The sequence below is a fragment of the Schistocerca nitens genome, chromosome 1 (genome assembly GCF_023898315.1).
Source record: "Schistocerca nitens isolate TAMUIC-IGC-003100 chromosome 1, iqSchNite1.1, whole genome shotgun sequence".
NCBI lineage: Eukaryota > Metazoa > Arthropoda > Insecta > Orthoptera > Acrididae > Schistocerca > Schistocerca nitens.
In genome coordinates this window covers 830706260-830729038 of record NC_064614.1, presented here as the reverse complement: position 1 = coordinate 830729038, position 22779 = coordinate 830706260, and the positions used below count along the sequence as shown (strand labels likewise).

The following is a 22779-nucleotide window of genomic DNA, read 5'->3' as shown; positions in this document are numbered from 1 at the left end:
ATGATAAACAAAATTAAAAAATAAACAATATTTAAAACAGGAGAGTACACACACAAAGATAATAGGACAAGTTCCTTGCAAAATCAATACCTGATGGAGTTCTGCTTCCAAACCCTCCTTCGTTGTTCTCATGGCTTCCAAGCTAGAGGCATATTGGTCAAGGGATCTAACCTTAGGGCCATGATACCTTTCAATTCCAGCAACTTCTTCTTTCATCAACCGAATATCTGCTTTAACTTTGTCAAATATGTCTCTGTAAAAAAAAAAAAAAAAAAAAAAAAAAAAAAAAAAGTGTGCTCATAATAACACTGTATTTAAAAATTTTAATGGCTATTTAAGAAGCTGTAGCCTCCAATGATACTACAGTTCTATCTGTATTTTTTCTCTTACTTTATGTTCTTTAAGAATATAACATATTAAGCTGTTATGAACCACGAACTGCAGCAGTAGGGAGCCTTGCATGCCTTAATGATACAGATAGCTGTACCATAGCTCCGATCACAATGGAGGAGTGTCTGTGGAAAGACAAGACAAACATATGGCCCCTAGAGAGGAGCAGAAGTGTTTTCAATAGTTTCAGGGCAACATTCTAGATAAGTGACTGATTTGGCCTTGTAACATTATGCAACATGGCCTTGCTTTATTGGTATTGTGAAAAACCAAACTGACAGGGAAACAACAGCTAATATGTTTCATGAAACTATTTCTGAATGTATAGTTTAATGACAATGGCATCCTTTTGGGTAATGTAGTTCCCCACTTGGATCTTCTGGCAGGGAGCACTAGCTGCGCAGGGTAGCCACACAGTCTGCGGCGTCTTGCCATGGTTCACGCGGCTCCACCCATCGGAGGTTTGAGTCTTCCCTCAGGCATGGGTGTGTATATTGTCCTTAGTGTAAGTTAGATTAAGTAGTGTGTAAGCCTAGGACCGATGACCTCAGCAGTTTGGTCCCATAGGAACTTACCACCAGGGAACACTCAGCATTATGATTCCATCAGAAAAAACAAATCTAGCAGTTCTCAGATTGGAGTATGAAACGCTGGATCCTTTAATTAATGGCAGGAAGAAAAGCATTTCTGGTCAGGTGAGTATATGGTTATCAGCACAATATCAAATACATGTAGTGCAGATGTAGGTTTCATAATAAATAATAAAATTGGAATGCGGGTGACTACAATCAACAGCACAATGAACATATCACTGTAGCCAAGACAGACACAACATCCAACTCAATAGTACAAGAGCATGTGCTTAATAGCTCTTCTGACGATGAAAAGAGTGGGCAAAATATATGATGAGGTGAAATAAATAACTCGGTTTGTTAGGGGATGCAAAAATTTAATTGTGATGGGGGACTGAAACTTGCTAGTAAGAAAAGGAAGAGAAGAAAAAATAACAGTGGAACTCAGGCCAGGAAAGGAATGAAAGTGGAAGATGCCCCAGATTTTGCACAGGCACAACTAAATCTGAAAATACTGAGTTTAAGAATCCCAAAAGAAGGTTGTATACATGGAATAGACTTAGAAATGCTGCAAGGTTTGAGGCTGCAGATTAAAATAGAGAAAAGAAAAAAAATGATGAAAGATAGAAAATTAAGGTCTTAGGACCTGAAAAAGTTGTTGACAGTTTAAATAGGAGCATTAGGCAATGACTGACTGAGATAGGGGAAAAGAATACAACAGAAGGGCAGAGATAGCTTTGATAGACAAAACTGTGCAAGTAGCAGGGGAACTGCTAGGAAAAAAGACAAGGTATGGTAGAAATTCTTGTGTAATATGAGGTATTGAATTTCATTGATGAAATGAGAAAATACAAAAATACAGCAAATGAAGCAGGCCAAATGGAATTGAGAATACGAAAAGTTTCACTGACAGAACAAGGATCAGCTAGAGGACAAATGCAAAGAATGCATGATAATAGGAGGGATAGATGCTGGTTATAGAAAGAAAGAAGCAGCTGAATGAATGCTTAGTGCTCAGATGGAAAGCCAGTGCTAAGCCTAAAAGGGCAGGCTAAAAGGTGGAAAGCATATATAGATGGTTTGCACAAAGGAAAGAATGAAAATATTTTTGAAAGGGAAGAGGAAGTAGATGTGATTGATGATGATGATGTGATGTGGGCACATGAGAGCGAGGTCTTTAGCGCCTGTATGAAAATGTTATGAAACAAGTGTCGATGGATGAAATGAACATTACAGAATTATAAAACTTCAGGTACAATTAAAAATAATAAAACACGGCAAAAAGATTGTCAGGAGCTTTCAGCCAACAAGGCCTTCATCGAAAACACACACACACACACACACACACACACACACACACACACACACACATGCTGCCTTGATGCTTGTCATATGCAGCATCGCGTACCATATTGCACCATCCCGGTAGGAACACAGGTGTCACATTGATAAGCATCGCGTAATACATCCTTTACTGCAACAGGTTGCACCACTTATTGTATTATCTCAGTGTTGACCAAGCATAATTTAATTTAAAAGGGTATTCAATAGAGAAACACAATAAGGAAGAAATTGTGATGTAGGGAGTGCACATTGGAAGGTGGGAACAAACCAGTACAATCTTCTTCAGATTATTCTTGAGGTACTGTATTGTATTTGGGGTACATTAATAGCAATTTTAACCAGAATGTTTATTCAGTAACTCTTTTGTGTTGTCTAATAACCTATTCAATGTGCGATACTCATATCTATGTTGACATAAAAAAGATTGTTATTTTCTCAACCATGTGGCAAAAAATACAGAATCATTTTGAAGTACTTTTGTAAATAAAAAACTAACTTGGCTTTACTATTCTTCGTTTCAGTCTTCTGCATATCTGATACGATTCGATTTATTTTATCTTCTATTTCACGCAGTTCTGCTCGAAGCTTTCCTAGTTCTGCCTCTGCATCACGAATCTGTACACTCAGTTCACTTCGCGTCTTCTGAATCTCTAAACGAGAACGAGAAGTATTGAAGTAACCTCCAGTCAGTGACCCTTTGGATGACACCTGGAGAGAACAAACAAAAATACAACACAATCTCAATACTGGAGACAATGCTATATACCGATAAAAAGTGATGCTACATCTTTAACACAAAATACCAGAAAAGGTAGTTTAAAAGGCTACTTACCTGATCACCTTCCAATGTGACACAATCAAGTTGACTAGTCCTTGCTAAGTTTGTGGCAACCTCAAGGTTTCTGCATATCAGTGTCTTCCCAAATATATATTTTAATGCCTTGTCATATCTATTTTCATAGTTCAATTTTGTAACCATTGCAATTGCATCCTACATAACAAAAACAAAGTAAAGTAGTTATAACACACTTGAAACTTCAGACACAACAATAATTTCCACTTTCTGCACAAAAAAATAGAAAAGGTGCAAGAAGCACATAAACTTAAGTACATACAGATGTAGAAAATGGCCAATCACTAAAATATTGTAAAATTTAAATACTTAATTTTCTTCGACAAAATTTTATTAAAACTGAGTAAATTTCAACTTAAAAGAGACCACACTTTAGGGTATATCAAAAAAGTATATAAATTCAAAAACATTAGATAAAGTACTAAAATTTAACACAGGCCAGTTGACAGTAAACAAAATAAAAACAGTGTACTAACATTTGTTTCTGGGTACTCTTGATCCCGTACATGCAACCTATTCAGGGGCATAAAGGTAACTTCTCCTGGAAGTTTCTGACGATTCATTTCTTTCAATATTTGAGTTCCGACTTTGTCAGACTCAACTATATGATGGAATAACCTGCCAACAACACGAAAACAAATAATAGTTTCTTTGAAATAAAGAAAATAACAGCTACATTACTAGGCATTCAACATACTCATAGATTACAGTTAGAAAACTGGAGAGAGATGACTTTAACATTACATATAATTATATTACATCTCTGTCTGACTACAACAACAAACTGACTGAACTGTGATAGATACGGGGTGCACAAAACCTTCAGTAGATCATTGATGACACAGTCACAACTGTCCCACACTACATCTCTTTTGCTTTGCTTTTGTTGATGTTCACCTTATATCCTCCTTTCAACACACTGTCCATTCCATTCAGCTGCTCTTCCAGGTCCTTTGCTGTGTCTGACAGAATTACACTGTCATCGGCAAACCTCAAAGTTTTTATTTCTTCTCCATGGATTTTAATTCCTACTCCAAATTTTTCTTTTGTTTCCTTTACTGCTTGCTCAATATATAGATTGAATAACATCGGCTACAGCCCTGTCTCACTCCCTTCCCAACCACTGCTTTCCTTTCATACCCCTCGACTCTTATAACTGCCATCTGGTTTCTGTACAAATTGTAAACTGACTTCGCCACAAGATGATGGGTACGAAATTTATTGAAATGTTCCGACAAGATGACGCCACTACTCGGCTGATAACCTGAGAAGAATTCATCAGCGGAATACGCTCAGAATGACTGAAATCGCATATAAATTGTAAATAGCTTTTTTCTCCCTGTATTTTAAACCTGCCACCTTCAGAATTTGAAAGAGAGTATTCCAGTCAACATTGTCAAAAGCTTTCTCTAAGTCTACAAATGCTAGAAACGTAGGTTCGCCTTTCCTTAATGCAGGGTCAGTACTGCCTCCCATGTTCCAACATTTCTACGGAACCAAAACTGGTCTTCCCCGAGGTCGGCTTCTACCAGTTAGGTATCATGTCCTTAAATACGTGTCAGAAAAAAGATGTTTGTGGCAGAGAGCAGTGGATAAGTGGTGAGCACCCCACTGTTGGGAGGTGTTTTAAATTGTCACTGCTGATACCAGAGCTACCAATTAGGGACTGTATGGAAGTGGGTAGCAGTCAGACGACCCTACCTGCTGAGGTGTAGATAGGAATTCTATGGAGTGGCCAGTGCAGAAGAAAGAGCTCCATGAAATCTAAGAACGTGAAATGTCAAAGATAATAAATGCATTTTAATTGTTAATTATCAAGTTCATATTAGATATGTCATGTACATAGTACAGAGAGGCAGTATACAAGTTGGTAGCTGTCCTCATTTGTCATGTATTGAGTTGAGTTGTAATTTTAAGAATAATATAAGAAGGTAAACTGTATCTCAATTCTTATTTATGTGGTGGAGTGAATGCGAACGAGAAGTTAATTTTCAACTCCTTTATCTGCAGCCTGTAAGGAGGCGAAGTATGAACCAAGTTGGAGGAAGAAGGTACACGAATTCAGGACGCAGACTTGCTGGACCCTAAGTAATAATATTAAATATCAACCGAACAATAAGTAAGCAACATTCATTGTATATTAAAGGAGTGTTCAGGTGGCAACTTATTTAAGTGTCTGTTGCATGAGGTGAAGTATATAACAAACCATCACACAGGCCAAGCCAACCTGAAACACTTCAACATGAAATGTATAAGTACTATTCTGTAGCCTAAAAAGAGTAATTCAACAAGCAAAGAAATTATATAATGATAATATAATAAAAATAATACAACAATAAAATGAAAGCCATTTGGAAAGTTGTGAAAATGAAAGTAATAACAAGCAATATATACAAACAAAACTTTAAAACTGGTTTTCAATTATTTTTTGACATCAGAGCCACAGAAAATGGTAAACTTTTTAATAATATTTTGGTATAGTGATGAACCTTGTCAACAAAATCTGCCATAGAACCAGTAATTCAAATCCGACATATGTAGAAGCCTTAAAAGCATCAATGTTTCTCCACAGAGCCTCAAGCACCAAAGTGAACACAGTCATAAAACACACTAAAAAATAAAAACTCCATTGGCAACAACAATATTAACTGTTTTGTATTACATTTTTTCTGTCCACCATGCACCAGACCTCTATAGATTTACTTTAAATTAATTTGGTGAATGCACTGCACAATCACTAGGGAGCTGAAAAATTCAGTTTTGCAATAAATGTGAATACAGATGTGATTTCTCATCAAAATGTGAAATTACCTAACAGATGGTTTTTCACAGTGAATTATATCTGGATGAGCTATTTTATCAAACACAGTTTGAAATACCTGTGTTTTCTGCATATAAACATCGAAAATGTAACCAATTTTCAGGTGCTGGCATTGCACATCATCTGCAAAGTTCTATTTGGAATGATAATGCGCATAAGAATATGTCTGCAAAATAAAAAGTGCAGGAATGCAACAACGTATCAATGCAATCGTTTCTCTGGTGCCACACCTACTGTGGGTGGCAGAATAGTCTGTATAAGATACACACCATGTAATGCACTGTAGTACTCAGCCGTGGGAGCTAGCGTCTTAGGACAAAGCATCGTGTATGTTTTTCTGTTCGCTGAAGATCAAAGGTTGATACATATAGGAAACTTTTAATGTAGCAGTTTTAGGTGGTGGGTGATCTGAACTGCAGTTGCATCAAATACTGCTAGAGGTCAGGCATGAATTACCTTGTATACAACTCTCTGCCAACCTCAGCAAGCAACTGCTTAGTACCAATTCCCTTGCTTATGGTTTTCTTTTCTTATTTTGAAAAGAGTGAAAAGACTAATCCTGGCCATCATGGACTTCAATTATGAGTCTCACAGCACCAGAAGGGATTGGCCCTGCCTGTGGCAATGTGTCAGTCCAGCTTTCGAAGAAGAGGAGAAAACACCTGTAGGCTGTTGCCCTGCCAGAAGGAAGCAGGTTTTGTTCCTCACACTGCTCCCCTCTCTCCTCCGGTGGTCGAAATTCTACTTTGTTTACACTCACGGTGAAGTGGCCACACTCTACACTATAGTTACAGAAAACAAAACCTGTCAGTGTATTTTGACTGTGCCGATATTCTTCCCATAACATGCAAGTAAGAGTTATTTTCGAACCTATTTTTACACTAACTGCCTTGTTGGTTCTATCTGTAGCGCTGTCAAGTAGGGATAGCACGGCCATGGATGCCCATGAAATGTCAAGATTAACATTCTACAGATTTTGTAATTATCGAATTGGGAAGGAAACTATAAATAATGTTGAGAAACACCTTAGCTCAGAGATGCACTCAGTTCACTGGCAAGGAAAATGCTGGTGCTCCTCAACAGAACAACCCAGAGAAGAAAGTGAAGGCCATTTCACAGAAAAATTGCTGAAGTTTTTGCAAAACCACATGTTCCAGTAAAAACATTCCCCAACCACCACTTACTTTTAAACAGTCAATTTCAGGCTTTGCCGTCAAGCATAGAGCATGATAACCATTTAAATCTGTGTGTCTATCACTTACAAACAATAAAAAAATGTGCAAATTCAAAAGATATAGATGGATGCTACATTTTCTGGTCCCTAACAATCACCGACTCTTATAATTAATGCATCCTTCTGTAATGGGAGTCTTTCCTGACCTAAAAGTTGCTAACATTACTCCACTCCACAAAGAAGGAGTAGAAAATGACATAGCTAATTAATTTATAGGCCAGTAGCCCAACTCAGCACTTTTCAAAAATACTTGAGAAATTGTTTTACATTGGATTGGTATGTTTTATTAGCAGATATTCTTTAATATCAAAGAATGTGCATGGATTTAGAAAAGCAAAAATAACAATTACACTAATAAATGAATATCTCAATGAATCTTAAATCATTAGATAATGAGGAAATCGCTGCTGGAAATTTTCGGATCTCTCAAAGGTTTTGAAGTTATTGATCACACATTACCCTAAGAAAGATTGCTGATAACAATGTGAATGGTAATGCAAACCTATGGTTAGAATCATATCTGTCAAACTGAGCACAAAAAAATTGAAAAAATTACTAACATTCACTAGTGTACTAAGCATTTCTTTAAGACAACGCCAATTAGATACTATACATGTAAGACCAATCCTGGGTTCTGTATTGTTTCGGCTATATGGTGATGACAGAAAGACAAAGCTTACCTCAGGTTATACAACATCTGCTGATGTTGCAAGTATTCTGGTAACAGGCACCGACAAAGCTGGCTATGGCCAAAAGGTTAAGCCATTTATGTCACCACTAAGTGAATAGTTCAATGAAAACAATCACAAGGTAAAAGTACAAAAAATAGATCCATCAGTTTCAGCCTCTCGTCTTCAAAACAAGAAATTCCCGTAATATTTCTAAACAACTAAAATCAATCTAAAGCACGTATTGTTAAGTTTCTCGGTAAATGGCATGAAAAAAATCTTAAGTGGAATCCTCATGTAAATTCTACATGAAAGACGCTGTCAACTACACATTAAGTTCTAAGGGTACTCAGCAAATTCGTCACCAACTTACTTTCACTCCATATTAAACATATAATCAACTTTTTGTGAAACTCACCCTGCACCAGAGCTGTCCTCAGGATGCAAAAAAAGGCAGTTCATATAATTTGCAATGTGAGACAAAACAAGATGTGCAGACAATATTTCAGGAGACTTCCTATAAAATGACTCTACTGTCTGCACACATTTTAGATGTATAATTTGTCAAGAGCTATGTATTGAACAAAGAATACATGCATAGCTATGAAACTTGGCAGTCGGCTGACCTATATGTGACTGAGTATGGAACAACTTGTTATCAGAGAAGTTTGTTATTGTTGGGATGCGATGTACAATAATTTACCCAATGAAAGTTAAGGAACAGAAAAGCCAAGCACTTTCAGTGGTATCTCCAGTTGTCACCTACATCACAGCCACCCATCATGCAGAGAGAAAGCTCCATCACCTCCTCCTCAGGAAAGAGGAATGCTGCACCTACAGCCCAACCACCAAACACATAGTGATGTACTGGTGGTTGCTGCCTTTCGAGTATGCCAGGAATGCAAACATGGAGATCACATCCCAACGAATGCCACAGTACCAGGTGGCAGTATGCTCACCATTTGCAGTGCTGCTATTGCCAGTACTATCTTGCCTCTGCTAGTCACATGCTATATGCTACCACCACACTTTCCAGGTATTCTTCCAATGGACAGCTTTATAGGATTCCACCCAGCCCCTCACCATTCAGTCACCATCAGAAGTTCACTGTTATATGCACTCAACATTGACCACTACGCAGTCTCTCAATCAGAGCTCCATTCACCAAACAAGTAATACACTTCGGGACTTACACTGGCCAAGCTCATGGCCTACCAGCCAGAGCCTGTTGCCTCATGACCATGTTCAAATCGTTGATTCATGGCAAGTGCATTACAGACTACGGTCACATACGTACATTTCCTGACTACATTCGTGATACCTTATTAATTTTTAAAAATTCAATTGTAGGAAAACTTTTACACATTTTTTCCCCCAAGAAAAGTTATAAATATTAACTAACTGCATAACAATGTTTACTCATGCCTGAATAACTGTGTGCTGATTATGATTTCCCGATGTAGATAACTGCATTTGTATATTTATTCCTGTTACTGCTTGCAGTATGCTCTCATAATGTTTCATTGTACTGCACATTATTTCATCTTATGGTAAAAACAAACAACTAGTGAAAGTACAATGGTTAAGTGAATTATTATCCACAATTTAGTTATATTTTTGTTTATTATGGTAGTACTATTGTTTTATGTTGATGATGCATGCTTTGTTTATTTGTTGTTATATCTTTACAATTTTCAAGCTGCTAGGTTAGTTTAGTTATCCCTGCGTGCTGCTTATCATGGATGCTCCGCTATCTATTTGCACCAAAGAAGAAGAGCAACGTTCAATGATCCGTTTTTTGTGGTCAGAAGGCATATCAAGGGCCAAAATTCATCGAAGACTTTTCGGTACAGTACGGGAACAGTGTTTTGCGACAGCGGGGTGTCTACAAATGGATTGAAAAATTCCGAAATGGTCGCATAAGTGTTACGCACGATGAAGGAGCCGGACGACCATTTACTGCCACAAATGAAGAAATCATAGAGCATTCACATGAAATGATTCTCTTAGACAACACGATTTACTACTGACGAAATGGCACATTGTCTGAAAATTAGTCTTGGTTCTGCCTATGAAATCACCACAGCAGACTTGGGTTTCATAAAGTTTGTGCAAGATGAGTCCCAAAACAATTTACACAGATGCATAAACAAACACAATTGGAAATCTGCAAAAAAACATTTGGATCGCTATGGTAATGAAGGGGACAACTTCCTAGACAGGATCATTACTGGTGACGAAACATGGATCCATCATTACGAGCCAGAGAGTGAACAGCAGAGTATGGAATGGAAACATCCAAATTCGCCATGCCAGAAAAAGTTCAAGACCCAACTGTCTGCAGGAAAACTGATGCTTACAGTTTTTTTGGGATGCACTAGGTCCAGTACTGGAACATTATGAGGAAAGAGGCACAACAATAAACAGTGTACCGTTACAGTGAGATGCTTAATGCCAGGCTAAAGCCTGCAATTCGAAGCAAACGCCGAGGATTGCTGTCAAAAGGTGTAGTGTTGTTGCACGACAATGCCCGTCCACATACTGCTGCTCACACTGCTGAAACACTCCAGGAACTCAAATTTTAAGTAATGGATCATCCTCCATATAGTCCCGATCTTGCCACTTCTGACTATCAGTTGTTTGGTCCACTCAAAAAGGTATTAAGGGACTGTCGATTTGCCTCGGATGAAGCAGTGAAAGAAGCACGTGCATTCCTGGCTCACAGCTCAATTGAGAACCTTCTTTTACGAGGGCATCAGGAAGCCTGTACAATGATGGACCAAGTGTGTTGAAACGCAAGGAGACAATGTTGAAAAAAGATGTTCTTGTAAGTTTCCTATTTGATTACAATAAAATTTTATAACTACTTTGCAGATAATAATTGACTTATCCTCGTATATATTATGTAAGATGATGCCAGTAAAGTTTCTGTATCATTGCACAGACTTTCTTGTAGCATACTAAATTACTTGTAAAAATGTATAACCGACTTGTCCGATATCATATGTACAAATTGCACAATATTGTGATTTCTTGGATCAATAAAATACGACACAATTTAATAACTGAACTGAAAGTTCACAATATATTGGTCTGAAACATTTATTTACAAATCAATGCATTAAAAATATTAGAAACTGCAACAGTAGCCAACCAAAAAGTAGAGCTTTCTACTCACCATATAGCGGAGATGCTGAGTCACAGATAGGCACAACAAAAAGACTGTCACAAAATTAGCTTTCGGCCAACAAGGCCTTTGCCAAACATAGATGACAGACACACACGCATGCACACACACTCATGTAAATGCAAAACACACACACACACACACACACACACACACACACACACACACACACACACACGATCACAGAGTCTGGCAGCTGAAGCCACACTAGGAGCAGCAGCAGTGCCATGATGACAGGAACAACTGGGTGGGATAAGCAGGTGACTGGGGCAGGGAGGGGAGGTATAGCATGGTAGGGGTGGGGGACAGTGAAGTGCTGCTGGAGAGCATGCAGGGATGAAGGGGGGAGAGAGTAGGGCAACTAGATGTAGTCGGGAGGTAGATGGAGGGCAGGGGAGAGGTGGAGGGGGTAGTGGAAAAGGAGAGAAGTAAAATGATGGGTGCTTTGGTGGAATAGAGAGCTGTGTGGTGCTGGAATAGGAACAGGGAAGATCTAGATCCAAGACCTGTGCCATAAGTCCTACTACCACTACCACCACCACCACCACCACCACCACCACCTACGCCAGTTCTGACATAAACATCACCTATCCCATCGAAGGCAGGGCTATCTGTGAAACCAGTCATGTGATCTACAAGCAAAGCTGCAACCACTGTGCTGCATTCTATGTAGGCATGACAACAAGCTGTCTGTTCACATGAATGGCCACCAACAAACTGTGGCCAAGAAACAAACGGACTACCCTATTGGTGAGCACGCTTCCCAACACATTCTTCATTTCAATGATTTCTTCGCAGCCTGTGCCATATGGATCATTCCCACCAACACCAGCTTTTCTGAATTGTGCATATGGGAACTCTCCCTACAATATATCCTACATACCTGTAAGCCTCCTGGGCTCAACATTCTTTAGTCATTGTCTTCACACATCTAGCCCCTTCCCTGTTCCCTTCCAGCACTACACAGCCCTCTATTCCACCAACACATCCAATCTTTTCACTTCTCTCCTTTTCCACTACCCCCCCCCCCCCAAACCCTTCACCCTGCTCTGTCTAACCTCCTGAGTGCACCTAGCTGTCTAAATCTACATCTACATCCATAGTCCGCAAGCCACCTGACGGTGTGTGGCGGAGGGTACCTTCTCCCTTCTATTCCAGTCTCGTTTTGTTTGTGGAAAGAAAGATTGTCAGTATGCCTCTGTGTGGGCTCTCATTTCTCTGATTTTATCCTCATGGTCTCTACGCAAGATATACGTAGGAGGGAGCAATATACTGCTTGACTCCTCGGTGACGGTCTGTTCTCGAAACTTCAACAAAAGCCCGTACCGAGCTACTGAGCATCTCTCTTGGAGAGTCTTCCACTGGAGTTTATCCATCATCTCCGTAATGCTTTCGCGATTACTAAATGATCCTGTAACGAAGTGCGCTGCTCTCCATTGGATCTTCTCTATCTCTTCTATCAACCCTGTCTGGTACGGATCCCACACTGCTGAGCAGTATTCAAGCAGTGGGCGAACAAGTGTACTGTAACCTACTTCCTTTGTTTTTGGATTGCATTTCCTTAGGATTCTTCCAATGAATCTCAGTCTGGCATCTGCTTTACCGACGAGTAATTTTATATGGTCATTCCATTTCAAATCACTCCTAATGCCTACTCCCAGATAATTTATGGAATCAACTGCTTCCAGTTGCTGAGCTGCTATATTGTAGCTAAATGATAAAGGATCTTTCTTTCTATGTATTCACAGCACATTACACTTGTCTACAATGAGATTCAATTGCCATTCCCTGCACGATGCGTCAATTCGTTGCAGATCCTCCTGCATTTCAGTACAATTTTCCATTGTTACAACCTCTTGATATACTGCAAGCATCATCCGCAAAAAGCCTCAGTGAACTTCCGATGTTATCCACAAGGTCATTTATATATATTGTGAATAGCAATGGTCCTACGACACTCCCCTGCAGCACACCTGAAATCACTCTTACTTCGGAAGAATTCTGCCACTGAGAATGACACGCTGTGTTCTCTTCAATTCAATCACACAATTGGTCTGATAGTCCATATGCTCTTACTTTGTTCATTAAATGACTGTGGGGAACTGTATCAAATGCCTTGCGGAAGTCAAGAAACACTGCATCTACCTGGGAACACTTGTCTATGGCCCTCTAAGTCTCATGGATGAATAACACGAGTTACATTTCACACGATCGTCTTTTTCGAAATCCATGCTGATTCCTACAGAGTACTTTTCTAGTCTCCAGAAAAGTCATTATACTTGAACATAATACGTGTTCCAAAATTCTACAGCTGATCGACGTTAGAGATATAGGTCTATAGTTCTGCACATCTGTTCGACGTCCCTTCTTGAAAACAGGGAAGACCTGTGCCCTTTTCCACTCTCTTGGAAGGCTACACTCTTCTAGAGACCTATGGTACACTGCTGCAAGGAGAGGGGTATCAAACTGGTATCCATCAGGTCCAGGGGCCTTTCCTCTTTTGAGAGATTTTAATTGTTTTTCTATCCCTCTGTCATCTATTTCGATATCTACCATTTTGTCATCTGTGCGACAATCTAGAGAAGGAACTATAGTGCAGTCTTCCTCTGTGAAACAGCTTTGGAAAAAGACATTTAGTATTTCGGCCTTTAGTCTGTCATCCTCTGTTTCAGTACCATTTTGTCACAGAGTGGACATTTTGTTTTGTTCCACCCACCACTTTGACGTAAGAGCAAAATTTCTTAGGATTTTCTGCGAAGTCAGTACACAGAACTTTACTGTCGAATTTGTTGAACGCCTTTCGCATAGCCCCCCCTCACACTACATTTCGCTTCATGTAATTTTTGTTTGTCTGCAAGGCTTTGGCTATGTTTATGTTTGCTGTGAAGTTCCCTTTGTTTCCATAGCAGTTATTGTCCCACGGTGGCTCTTTTCCATCTCTTACAATCTTGCTTGGCACATACTCATCTAATGCATATTGTACGATGGTTTTGAACTTTGTCCACTGATCCTCAACACTATCTGTACTAGAGATAAAACTTTTGTGTTGAGCCATCAAGTACTCTGAAATCTGCTTTATGTCACTTTTGCTAAACAGAAAAATCTTTCTACCTTTTTTGATATTTCTATTCACAGCTGAAATCACTGATGCTGTAACCACTTTATGATCACTGATTCCCTGTTCTGCGTTAACCGTTTCAAATAGTTCGGGTCTGTTTGAAACCAAAAGGTCTAATATGTTATCCCCATGAGTCGGTCCTACTCTCTCTCCACCTCGTCCCTGGACGCTTCCCAGCAGCACTTCACTGTGCCTCATCCTACCCTGTCATCGCCTCTCCCTCCCCCATACCCCATCTAGATGCCTCTCCCATCATTCACTGCTCCTTGTAGTGTGGTTTCAGCTGCCAGAGATTGTGGTCATGTGTGTGGGAGTTGTTTTTGCGTGCGTGTGTGTGTGTGTGTGTGTGTGTGTGTGTGTGTGTGTGTGTGTGACAAAAGCCTTGTTGGCTGAAACCTTATTTTGTGACAAGTCTTTTTGTTGTGGCTACCTGCCATGCAGCATCTTCGCTATATCGTGAGTAACAGGTATACTCTTCATAATATTGTTACATTGCCTCCTGGATTTTCCAGTGTTCAAAATGTAGAACTGTTCTACATATTTGTTTGCATCCTGGTGTTTAAATGTTCTCCTGCAGAAGTAACACTGCAGAAAAAAACTCATCTGCAACCTTCTTTAGTTCCTTTTCCATTGCACTTCCCCACTTCTCTCCTAGCTGATGTACTTGTGGCTTATATTAAAACTACCTTGATAACTTTCAAATCTACGAGTATTTATCAAACAAGATACTTCTTTTCATATGAGAAAATGAAGGCAATATGTGCTGTATTATGGCTGCAATCAAAGCCCTCTTCACACGTGTAAAGGGAGACAATGGTGAGGGATATTTATATTTCCTGTTGGCTTTAAGGCCACAAAGTTTGAAATTTACAGGCATGTTGCTATCATGAATTCTTCCATTCCTCTGTGTTCTGTACGCTGAAGATCTCGCTGCATTTGAATACTAGACTAGTCTTTAGCACTTAGAATGAGTATTAAAATATGTTGCTGAGAGGAAAATTATATATATTTACCTGTTGCCTGCTGTCACTTCTACAGCAGTATAAATACTCTTTTCACAATCAAAATTTTCAATGACAGGCCCATAATAACAGTTAGCTATTTCTGCAAAGCTGCCACCACGTTCTCTGAATGTTTCCAAGACTTTTCTGACACTGTCCCGTCCATTTAAAATTGGCTGGAACAATGTACACATCCAAAATTAAATTACTGCATAGCACTGTACCTTATATCACATAGCTTAGTATTAAACAAACACAACATCTAAAAATCAATATACATTATTTATGTAATAATTATCTGAAAAGGATAAAGATTATAGACCTAGCTACTATTGATTTTTTTGCATGCTTTTCTGATATATGATGCTGATGCTTGGTGGAAATAGAAATACAGAATACAGCAACAATAGATTGCACATAATGAATACATTCAGCAGTAATGAAATTAGTTTAGTTTATGAACAGAACACACTGAATATTACACCTACTTGATACGAAATGTTCTACTGAAGATTCAGTAACTGACTGCGAACTTATTAAATTACTGGTCAGAAGTTAAATTTTAAAGAGGAATGAAAAAAAAAACCTGTTAAATAGTGAAATGTTTAAAAACATAATTAATTTCAGATAATTACTATTTTACTTATTCAAGATTATATAAGAAATATGGACAATTTCAGGTGTTTTTTCAGTTAATCCTGATCAAGAATGAAACTTCATGAATATCAAAGTTTAACATATGGTTACTCTGTTCACAATCATACGTATGATTTGTTGCAATCCTACATGTAATGTCTCAAACTCATATGTTGACATATGTGCACAAGCAAATAGCTAAGTAGATATGCACAGGGAATTACAGGTATTCTATAAGTCTTCCATTCATTGATATAAAGAAGGAACACAATTTACTTGAGTAGCAACAAAGACTTCTCAAAAGAGAAAGTCAGTAAATCATTGTCAGTAACCATGATGCATCCATCTTTGATCCTGCTGAAGTTGCAGACAGAAAGAAGAATTTGCTGGACTGTGTTCAAACCAAAGAGCTGCTGACTGGGAACAAGTAGCCTTGCCCAGAGACTCACATTTTATGTTTCACAGGCCTGACACTTTGTGTGTCCAGCAAGAAATAATGGGGATAATACACTCTGCAATCACTGCTAGAGAAATGTGAAAAGGTAAAGACAATATTATACTTATGAAGGCATTTGTGGCATTTGTCAGGAACATTATCCAGATCATTTGGACAGATGTGGTTTCAGTCTATTGTCACCCCCCCCCCCCCCCCCCAGTAGATTCTGCTGATCTTCTCTCAGGTTGGGATTTTATGACAATTTTATGCACTTGTCATACAAAGAAGCCTTGAGGAGTAGAATTAAAACTTCAAAGTGGTTCCATGACCTCAACGGAACATCTGTGCAAATACCATTATAACAACAGCCATCAAACACCATTTAACTGTTTTTGAACGAAATGTAGACAACATGTGTCAAAACAGGTTTTGATATCTATCAGCAGTAGGCACAATCAATTACAGCAGTTGCTGTACACCACAAAGAATTGATTGTGCTCCACTTTATTTATTAAAAAAATTCTGTGCAACTTGTAATGTGATACACTGTTTAATTCAAAATGCAGAGGGTATTTCCCATGAGACCTCAAAGATATTCTAGTATTTATGGAGGAGGGACACTCATGATGTAAACAATTTTTGTCATATTTCAATGTTATGAAAAGGATAGATTGCTACTAATCATATAGTAAAGATGTTGAATCATGGACAGGCACAACAAAAAGACTGCTGAACAAGTAAGGTTTTGGCCAAAAGGTTGTCTTCTGAAATTGACAAAAACACACACACGCACACATTTATGCGAACACAACTCACTCACACATGACAACTGTCTCTGGTCACCGAAAACAGACTGTGAGCAACAGTATATGATAGGACAAGCAATGTGGGTGGTGTGGGTAGAGGCTGGGCGGGGAAGGGGAGGAATGCAGGGTAGATGTGGGGGACGGTGAAGTGCTGGTTAGAAGCCCTTTTCTTGTGCCTGTCTGTGACTAAACATCTCCACTATATTGTGAGTAGCAATCTAGTCTTTCCTTAATATTGTTATTGTCATATTTCTATACTCAGTTCCATACTCCCAGCTATATCTAAGATAATTGAGAAAGTACGAAAACAATAGACTACTATTCATTACATTGTGGAGGGGCTGACCCCCAGATAGGCACAATGAAAAAGACTGCAAAACACTTAAGCTTTCAGACAAAAAAGTACTTTTTTGGAACAGAAATTCACACACACACACACACACACGCGGCCACTGTCTCTAGCGCCTGGAGATTGTTCCATAACTCAGGAAGTCGTGTACGCTCAAATAACAGAATTTCTTAGTAAAACGAAATCACTGCCCAAACACTAGTTTGGGTTTCATGAAAACAGAATTGTTAATGCAGTCCTCTTCAATTTCACTGACCAAATTTTTAAATGCATTAATCAAAAGGAATTTTATTTTGGACTTTTCATTGATTTAAGAATGGCTTTTTATTTTGTTAATAACAACCTGTCGATTCAGAAGCTAGAAACATACAGCAACAGAATTACAGCAAATTCATCATTTCAACCATATCCCAGGAACTGAAAGTAAATGGCAGACATCACAAGCTCAGAAACTGAAAATATTTACGAGCCCTGATAAGCTGTGGAGTTCAACAAGGTTCCAAAAAGGCTGTTTCTTTCGAGCAATGAGCTTCAATTAGACAACCTCAACACTTTTCCAACATTATTTGCTCTTTCAATGTGACTCAGCTCTGCAACTGAAATACAAGATTAATTAAACAACTGATAGGCTCATGTTCTGACTGCATAAGAACAAACTGTTGAGAGTAAGAGAGAATTTTTTGGACTGATAGTACACTACAGTGAAACCACGACAGATACAAGGTACCAGTATGATCAACCAATAATCTTCTCCTATAACAAACAAAATTTTGTTCTTAGGGAGAAAAAAGTTCAAAAACACTCCATCTAACACACAAAATTTTGTTCTTAAGGGGAAAAAAGTTCTAAAAACACTACGTACATAGTGGTTAAGTATGCATATAATTTCTTTTTATATTTGTGTTTTGTTCCCAATATAAATAGTCTAGTTGTCCTATATCTTGTAAATCTGTACATTATGAGATGCACAGACTAAATAAAAATAATGGGAGATGGTCATAATAAGAGACTCAACAATGTATATTCTACTTATGGACTCATGGTGTTGAAAGAAAACACTCCTTATGAATTTATTAAACCGTTTTCCCACAAGTACATATTTTACTGGACGAAAATTGAAAATCATGCAGTCTTGGAATTAAAAAGATAGTTTCATTTTGGGAATGACAATAATCTTTTTATATCTTTCGTGTGCTGATACATCACGGCTACCAACACTTCAGAATTTAATGACACAGCTTTTCAATGCATTCATGGAAATTATACTTTTACTTAGAATTCATATTTTCAGTTCATTACGAATTAAAAATCTGTTTACCTTCCCAGCCATGGAACGAAGGGACTGATCAGCTTTTGCTAAATCCTCTTTTAGGGACGTCAGTGTCTGCTGCAATGCATTTTCTTTCCTCCATAATTCACTAAAAATCAGAAAGTGTTTTATTAGAAAGAGTACATCTGAATAACACTATACTGCCAATATTCCACTGGCAAATTTAAGACGACTGTTTTAGAAAAGTAAAATTATATTTGTGAAAAATCTAAACCCAGTTCAGATTTCAATATACAGCAGCTTTCATTTTCCTCAACTTTAGCTTGACTCCTCAAAGTGAATAAACTGACCTTCACTGGTTGGTACCCCAATGGGCATCACATTACCCAAAACATGGCCTTGCTGAATATAATTGTACACACAGCCAAAATATTATCAGATAAAGATATTCACTGATCAGAAATAAACCATTTCACACACACTATTAACACCTGCATTATTTATCTTTGATTTTATCACAATATAACACTGCCGATTTCACTGATACCTACACCTGAGTGACATCATTACAAAGTTAGAGACTGTGAAGCTGGTGTTGGTCTGTTTAAGTATACACAATTTTAATGTGATGTAATAAATATGCACATTTAAAACAAGGTATTATTTCTATTCTATGAAGTAATACACAATAAAATATGACAAAACACAAACAAGCAGTGAATTAAAACCATTATTTTACTGCCAAGAAAAATCAGATATTTTATGCCCTGTGAATGATAATATAAACTCAGAATTAAGAAAGCTATGATATTTCGTTTGGATGTGGTAGTGGTTGACTGCTTTGGGGTTAAAGGACTTAAAAGAGAGGTCATCCGTCCTTCGGACCAGGGGTACTCCATCTGGAGTTAATGCACTGAAAGCGATACTGACACCAGAGCTCACAAACAAATGATGGAGATGTATATGGATCGGGATGGTACGTAGGTCAGACCAGATGAAGGGTCTCCCAGGGCTCCTCCACAGCAGAAGAAAGCCCACCCGCATCCAATCCTCACCAACCCCCTTAAGGGCAAATACAGTTACAGAGGAAAGAAAACCTTCTTGTCACATAAGAACAGTAAAGGTGAGAAGGTTAAAAATATGATGGAAGTCAGTTGGACAACAACACATAATGCAACAGATGGGTGTCCCTGGGGCTCTGCTTGTGATGGAATCTGTCCACCCCTGATCCATTATACTAACTACAGCATTAAACGAGCATACACTATTCGACAGAGTGCTATTCCTAAACCAGAAAGTAGATTGCAGAATAAAAAGAGGCAAATTGCATCTAAAAGCAATTAAAAAGAGTAAAAGAGGGATGAAAGAGGCAGTTGGCAAAGGAGGTAAGGTCAAGGGTCTCAAAGAACCAGCATGCAACTTAAGACACTCCAATTTCAACCGCCTCACCCCGGAAGTAGTTTAAAACCTTATATCTGAGAGTACAAACCACTTTCACAGAGAAAACAGAGGACCATTTCACTGTCCTTGAATCTTCTGCCAATACTGGAGGCAAAGAATTCGTAAGAGTGTGCCTAGTATGGAGGGCCAGAAGGAGGAGGCATTTGACAAACAAGGGGAGGCCATGATGTTGGGATTATGGATTTACTTCACACTTTGTGCACCTTTAGTAGGCCATTCAAACAACATAACGTGCAAGTAGTAGAAAATCTCAAGAGAAGTTTTACGCACCTATTCTGTACCTGATGTATCTGTGCGCACGTGCTAGATGTTAGGGATAATGATGGTCATACGGTTATCATTTGAGCTTCATAAGACGAACACATACGAGGAGACAGTTCAACTCCTGCTCAAACCTTCATTTTTGTAGTACAAATGTAAATTCTGTGATATTTAAAAATTTGCATCTACACTACTTGTTCTTGCTACATCAGCAAAGTCTCACTGTTATGCAAGTTAACCGCCAAATGGGGCCTCCATCTGTGTCTGCAGCTCGAAGCGTCCTGGTGCAAAGTAGTTCCAGTTATCTTATCTGATTGCGTATATAAGGGATTTCTCGAATCACGACAGGCACACATTTTCAGGAAAACGCTATGCATTTCTTCATTTACTTGTCGATAGTTGTAAATATGTTTGTTCTAATAATTAAATTTAATTAAACTTAGTAAGTAGTCAGGTAACAAGAAACTCACTAAAACTTCAAGCAAATAGGCATGGTTTTGTTAAAATTATATTACCTCTCAAATGTCATATAAATTAAATAATATGACCAGTGATGAAAAATAATAGATTAAAAAATAAGTACGAGTGGGGGTCGAACCATCACCAAGGGCCCGTTCATCTTACGAAGCTCCAAGGATAACCACTCGACTAGAACAAACTGTAACATTCAGCACCAAGCACAGATACATCAGTTACGTAATAGCAGCGTGAAATTTCTCTTGCATTTTCTCGGAATTGCCAGAGAAGGGCATCTTACTACTTGCACAATGCATTGTTTTAATGGCCTACTAAAAGTGTACAAGGTTTGAAGTAAATCTGTGATCCCAGTGTCGCCGCCTTCCCTTGTAAGATATGACCCAGTGCATATAAGGCTCTGCAACCACAATGTTAGGCTGTCTTGCTGTATACAGTAAAACTCTCAGTTGGTTTGGTATGACCAATGCAGAGTCCACATAAGATGTGGATTCCTTCCCGAAGGAACAGGAGAGTGAGATGCAGCAGTAGTCTTCTTAGTAGTAGAGTTTATTAAAGGGTGCAGTAGTCCACAATATGTTGTTCCACCTGTAAGTGAGAAGAAGCCTTAAAAAACTGCAAACTCCCACCTGGGATCGTAAAAGTGAGTGTGAGGTGAATAATTGTTCTCTAGCCCAATGGTCAACCAGTTCATTCCCTGCGATGCCAACATTATCTGCGACCCAGAGAAAGACAACAGAGCAGGCAGTACGACTTAGGTCAGACAGAAGGTTGTTAACAGCAGGTATCACAGGGTGACAAGGGTAACAGCGACGAATGGGATGGAGACTGCTCATTAAGTCATGGCAAAATAACACTGTCAAGGGAGGCGTGTACAATAAAATGCAGGGCTCTGTTAATGGCTATCAGCTCCACCATAAAAACACTGCATGTTTCTCGCAATGAATGTGGTTCCTTACTGGTAATAGTTGTAAAAGCTTATCCCACCCTATTCATGGTTTTTGAGCAATCAATGTAAATGACAGTAACACCCTGATATCCTTGGAGAACTGAAAGGAACAGTCACTGAAAGGTAAGGGGGGTGGCTGAAATTTTTGGATGATTGAATAGATTAATCCTAATTTGTGGCCTAGGAACCAACCATGCAGGAATATGCAGGAAAATACAAGGAGAGCATTATAAGAGGATTAGGCCGAGGTCCCAGCAGAGCTGATGTAACAAGAACAAATAGTGTAGATGCCTTCCCACCGTAATGCCACTAAAGGGCAGGTGTTAAGGGGTCAATGCCTCTCGTATACAAAAAGAATGTGATAAGTTGGATGATGGGAAAGCTGTCGGATAGTGATTGTGATGTGAACAACAGTTGATACTGTCAAAATTGAAGAGGGAAGGTCCCCAATTTAGAAATGAGACTGTTAATGGGACTAGTCTGGAAGGCAACACTGGTAAGTCAAACATCACAATGATGTACTAGATCTAACAATTTCAAGGCTTAAGGCACTGCTAAGCCATAAGGCAAACATAGTTAAGCTGATAAAAGACCAAGGCATCTGTATGAGCCAGTTTTCAGGTGACAAATATGAGGTAGCAAAGGCAACTTTTCATCAAAGAGGAGGTGCAAAAAACAGGGCTGTGAAACAATGTCCAAGTGCTGGGTACCAAAGCAGAGCTCTGGGTCAGGTAGGATCATGGTACTGTATGATGAAAGAAACGGAATACCCACATTTTTGCAGGAGAGAATTGGAAACCATGGGATAGGATATAAGTGAAGGCTCTTTGGATGGCACCTTGAAGCTGGCATTCAGCTGAGGCTACAGTGTGAGAACTGTACCACATGCAAACATCATCAATAAAGCACAGGGGTGACCACTGACCTAACAGAGATAACAAGCCCATTG

The 22779-nt window shown here is 38.8% G+C and overlaps 1 protein-coding gene across 1 annotated transcript in view; it reads right to left on the bottom strand.

Annotated features, from left to right (window-relative positions):
- Nucleotides 1–22779, bottom strand: part of LOC126262890 (structural maintenance of chromosomes protein 3) — a 169407-nt gene that overhangs the window by 62195 nt on the left and 84433 nt on the right. The window contains exons 13-18 of the mRNA XM_049959780.1: nt 18734–18833; nt 15201–15364; nt 3636–3777; nt 3139–3297; nt 2803–3014; nt 91–253 (exon numbers count right to left, since the gene is read on the bottom strand). Coding sequence (XP_049815737.1) covers nt 91–253; nt 2803–3014; nt 3139–3297; nt 3636–3777; nt 15201–15364; nt 18734–18833 — 940 coding nt within the window. The remainder of the gene's footprint in view (nt 1–90; nt 254–2802; nt 3015–3138; nt 3298–3635; nt 3778–15200; nt 15365–18733; nt 18834–22779) is intronic.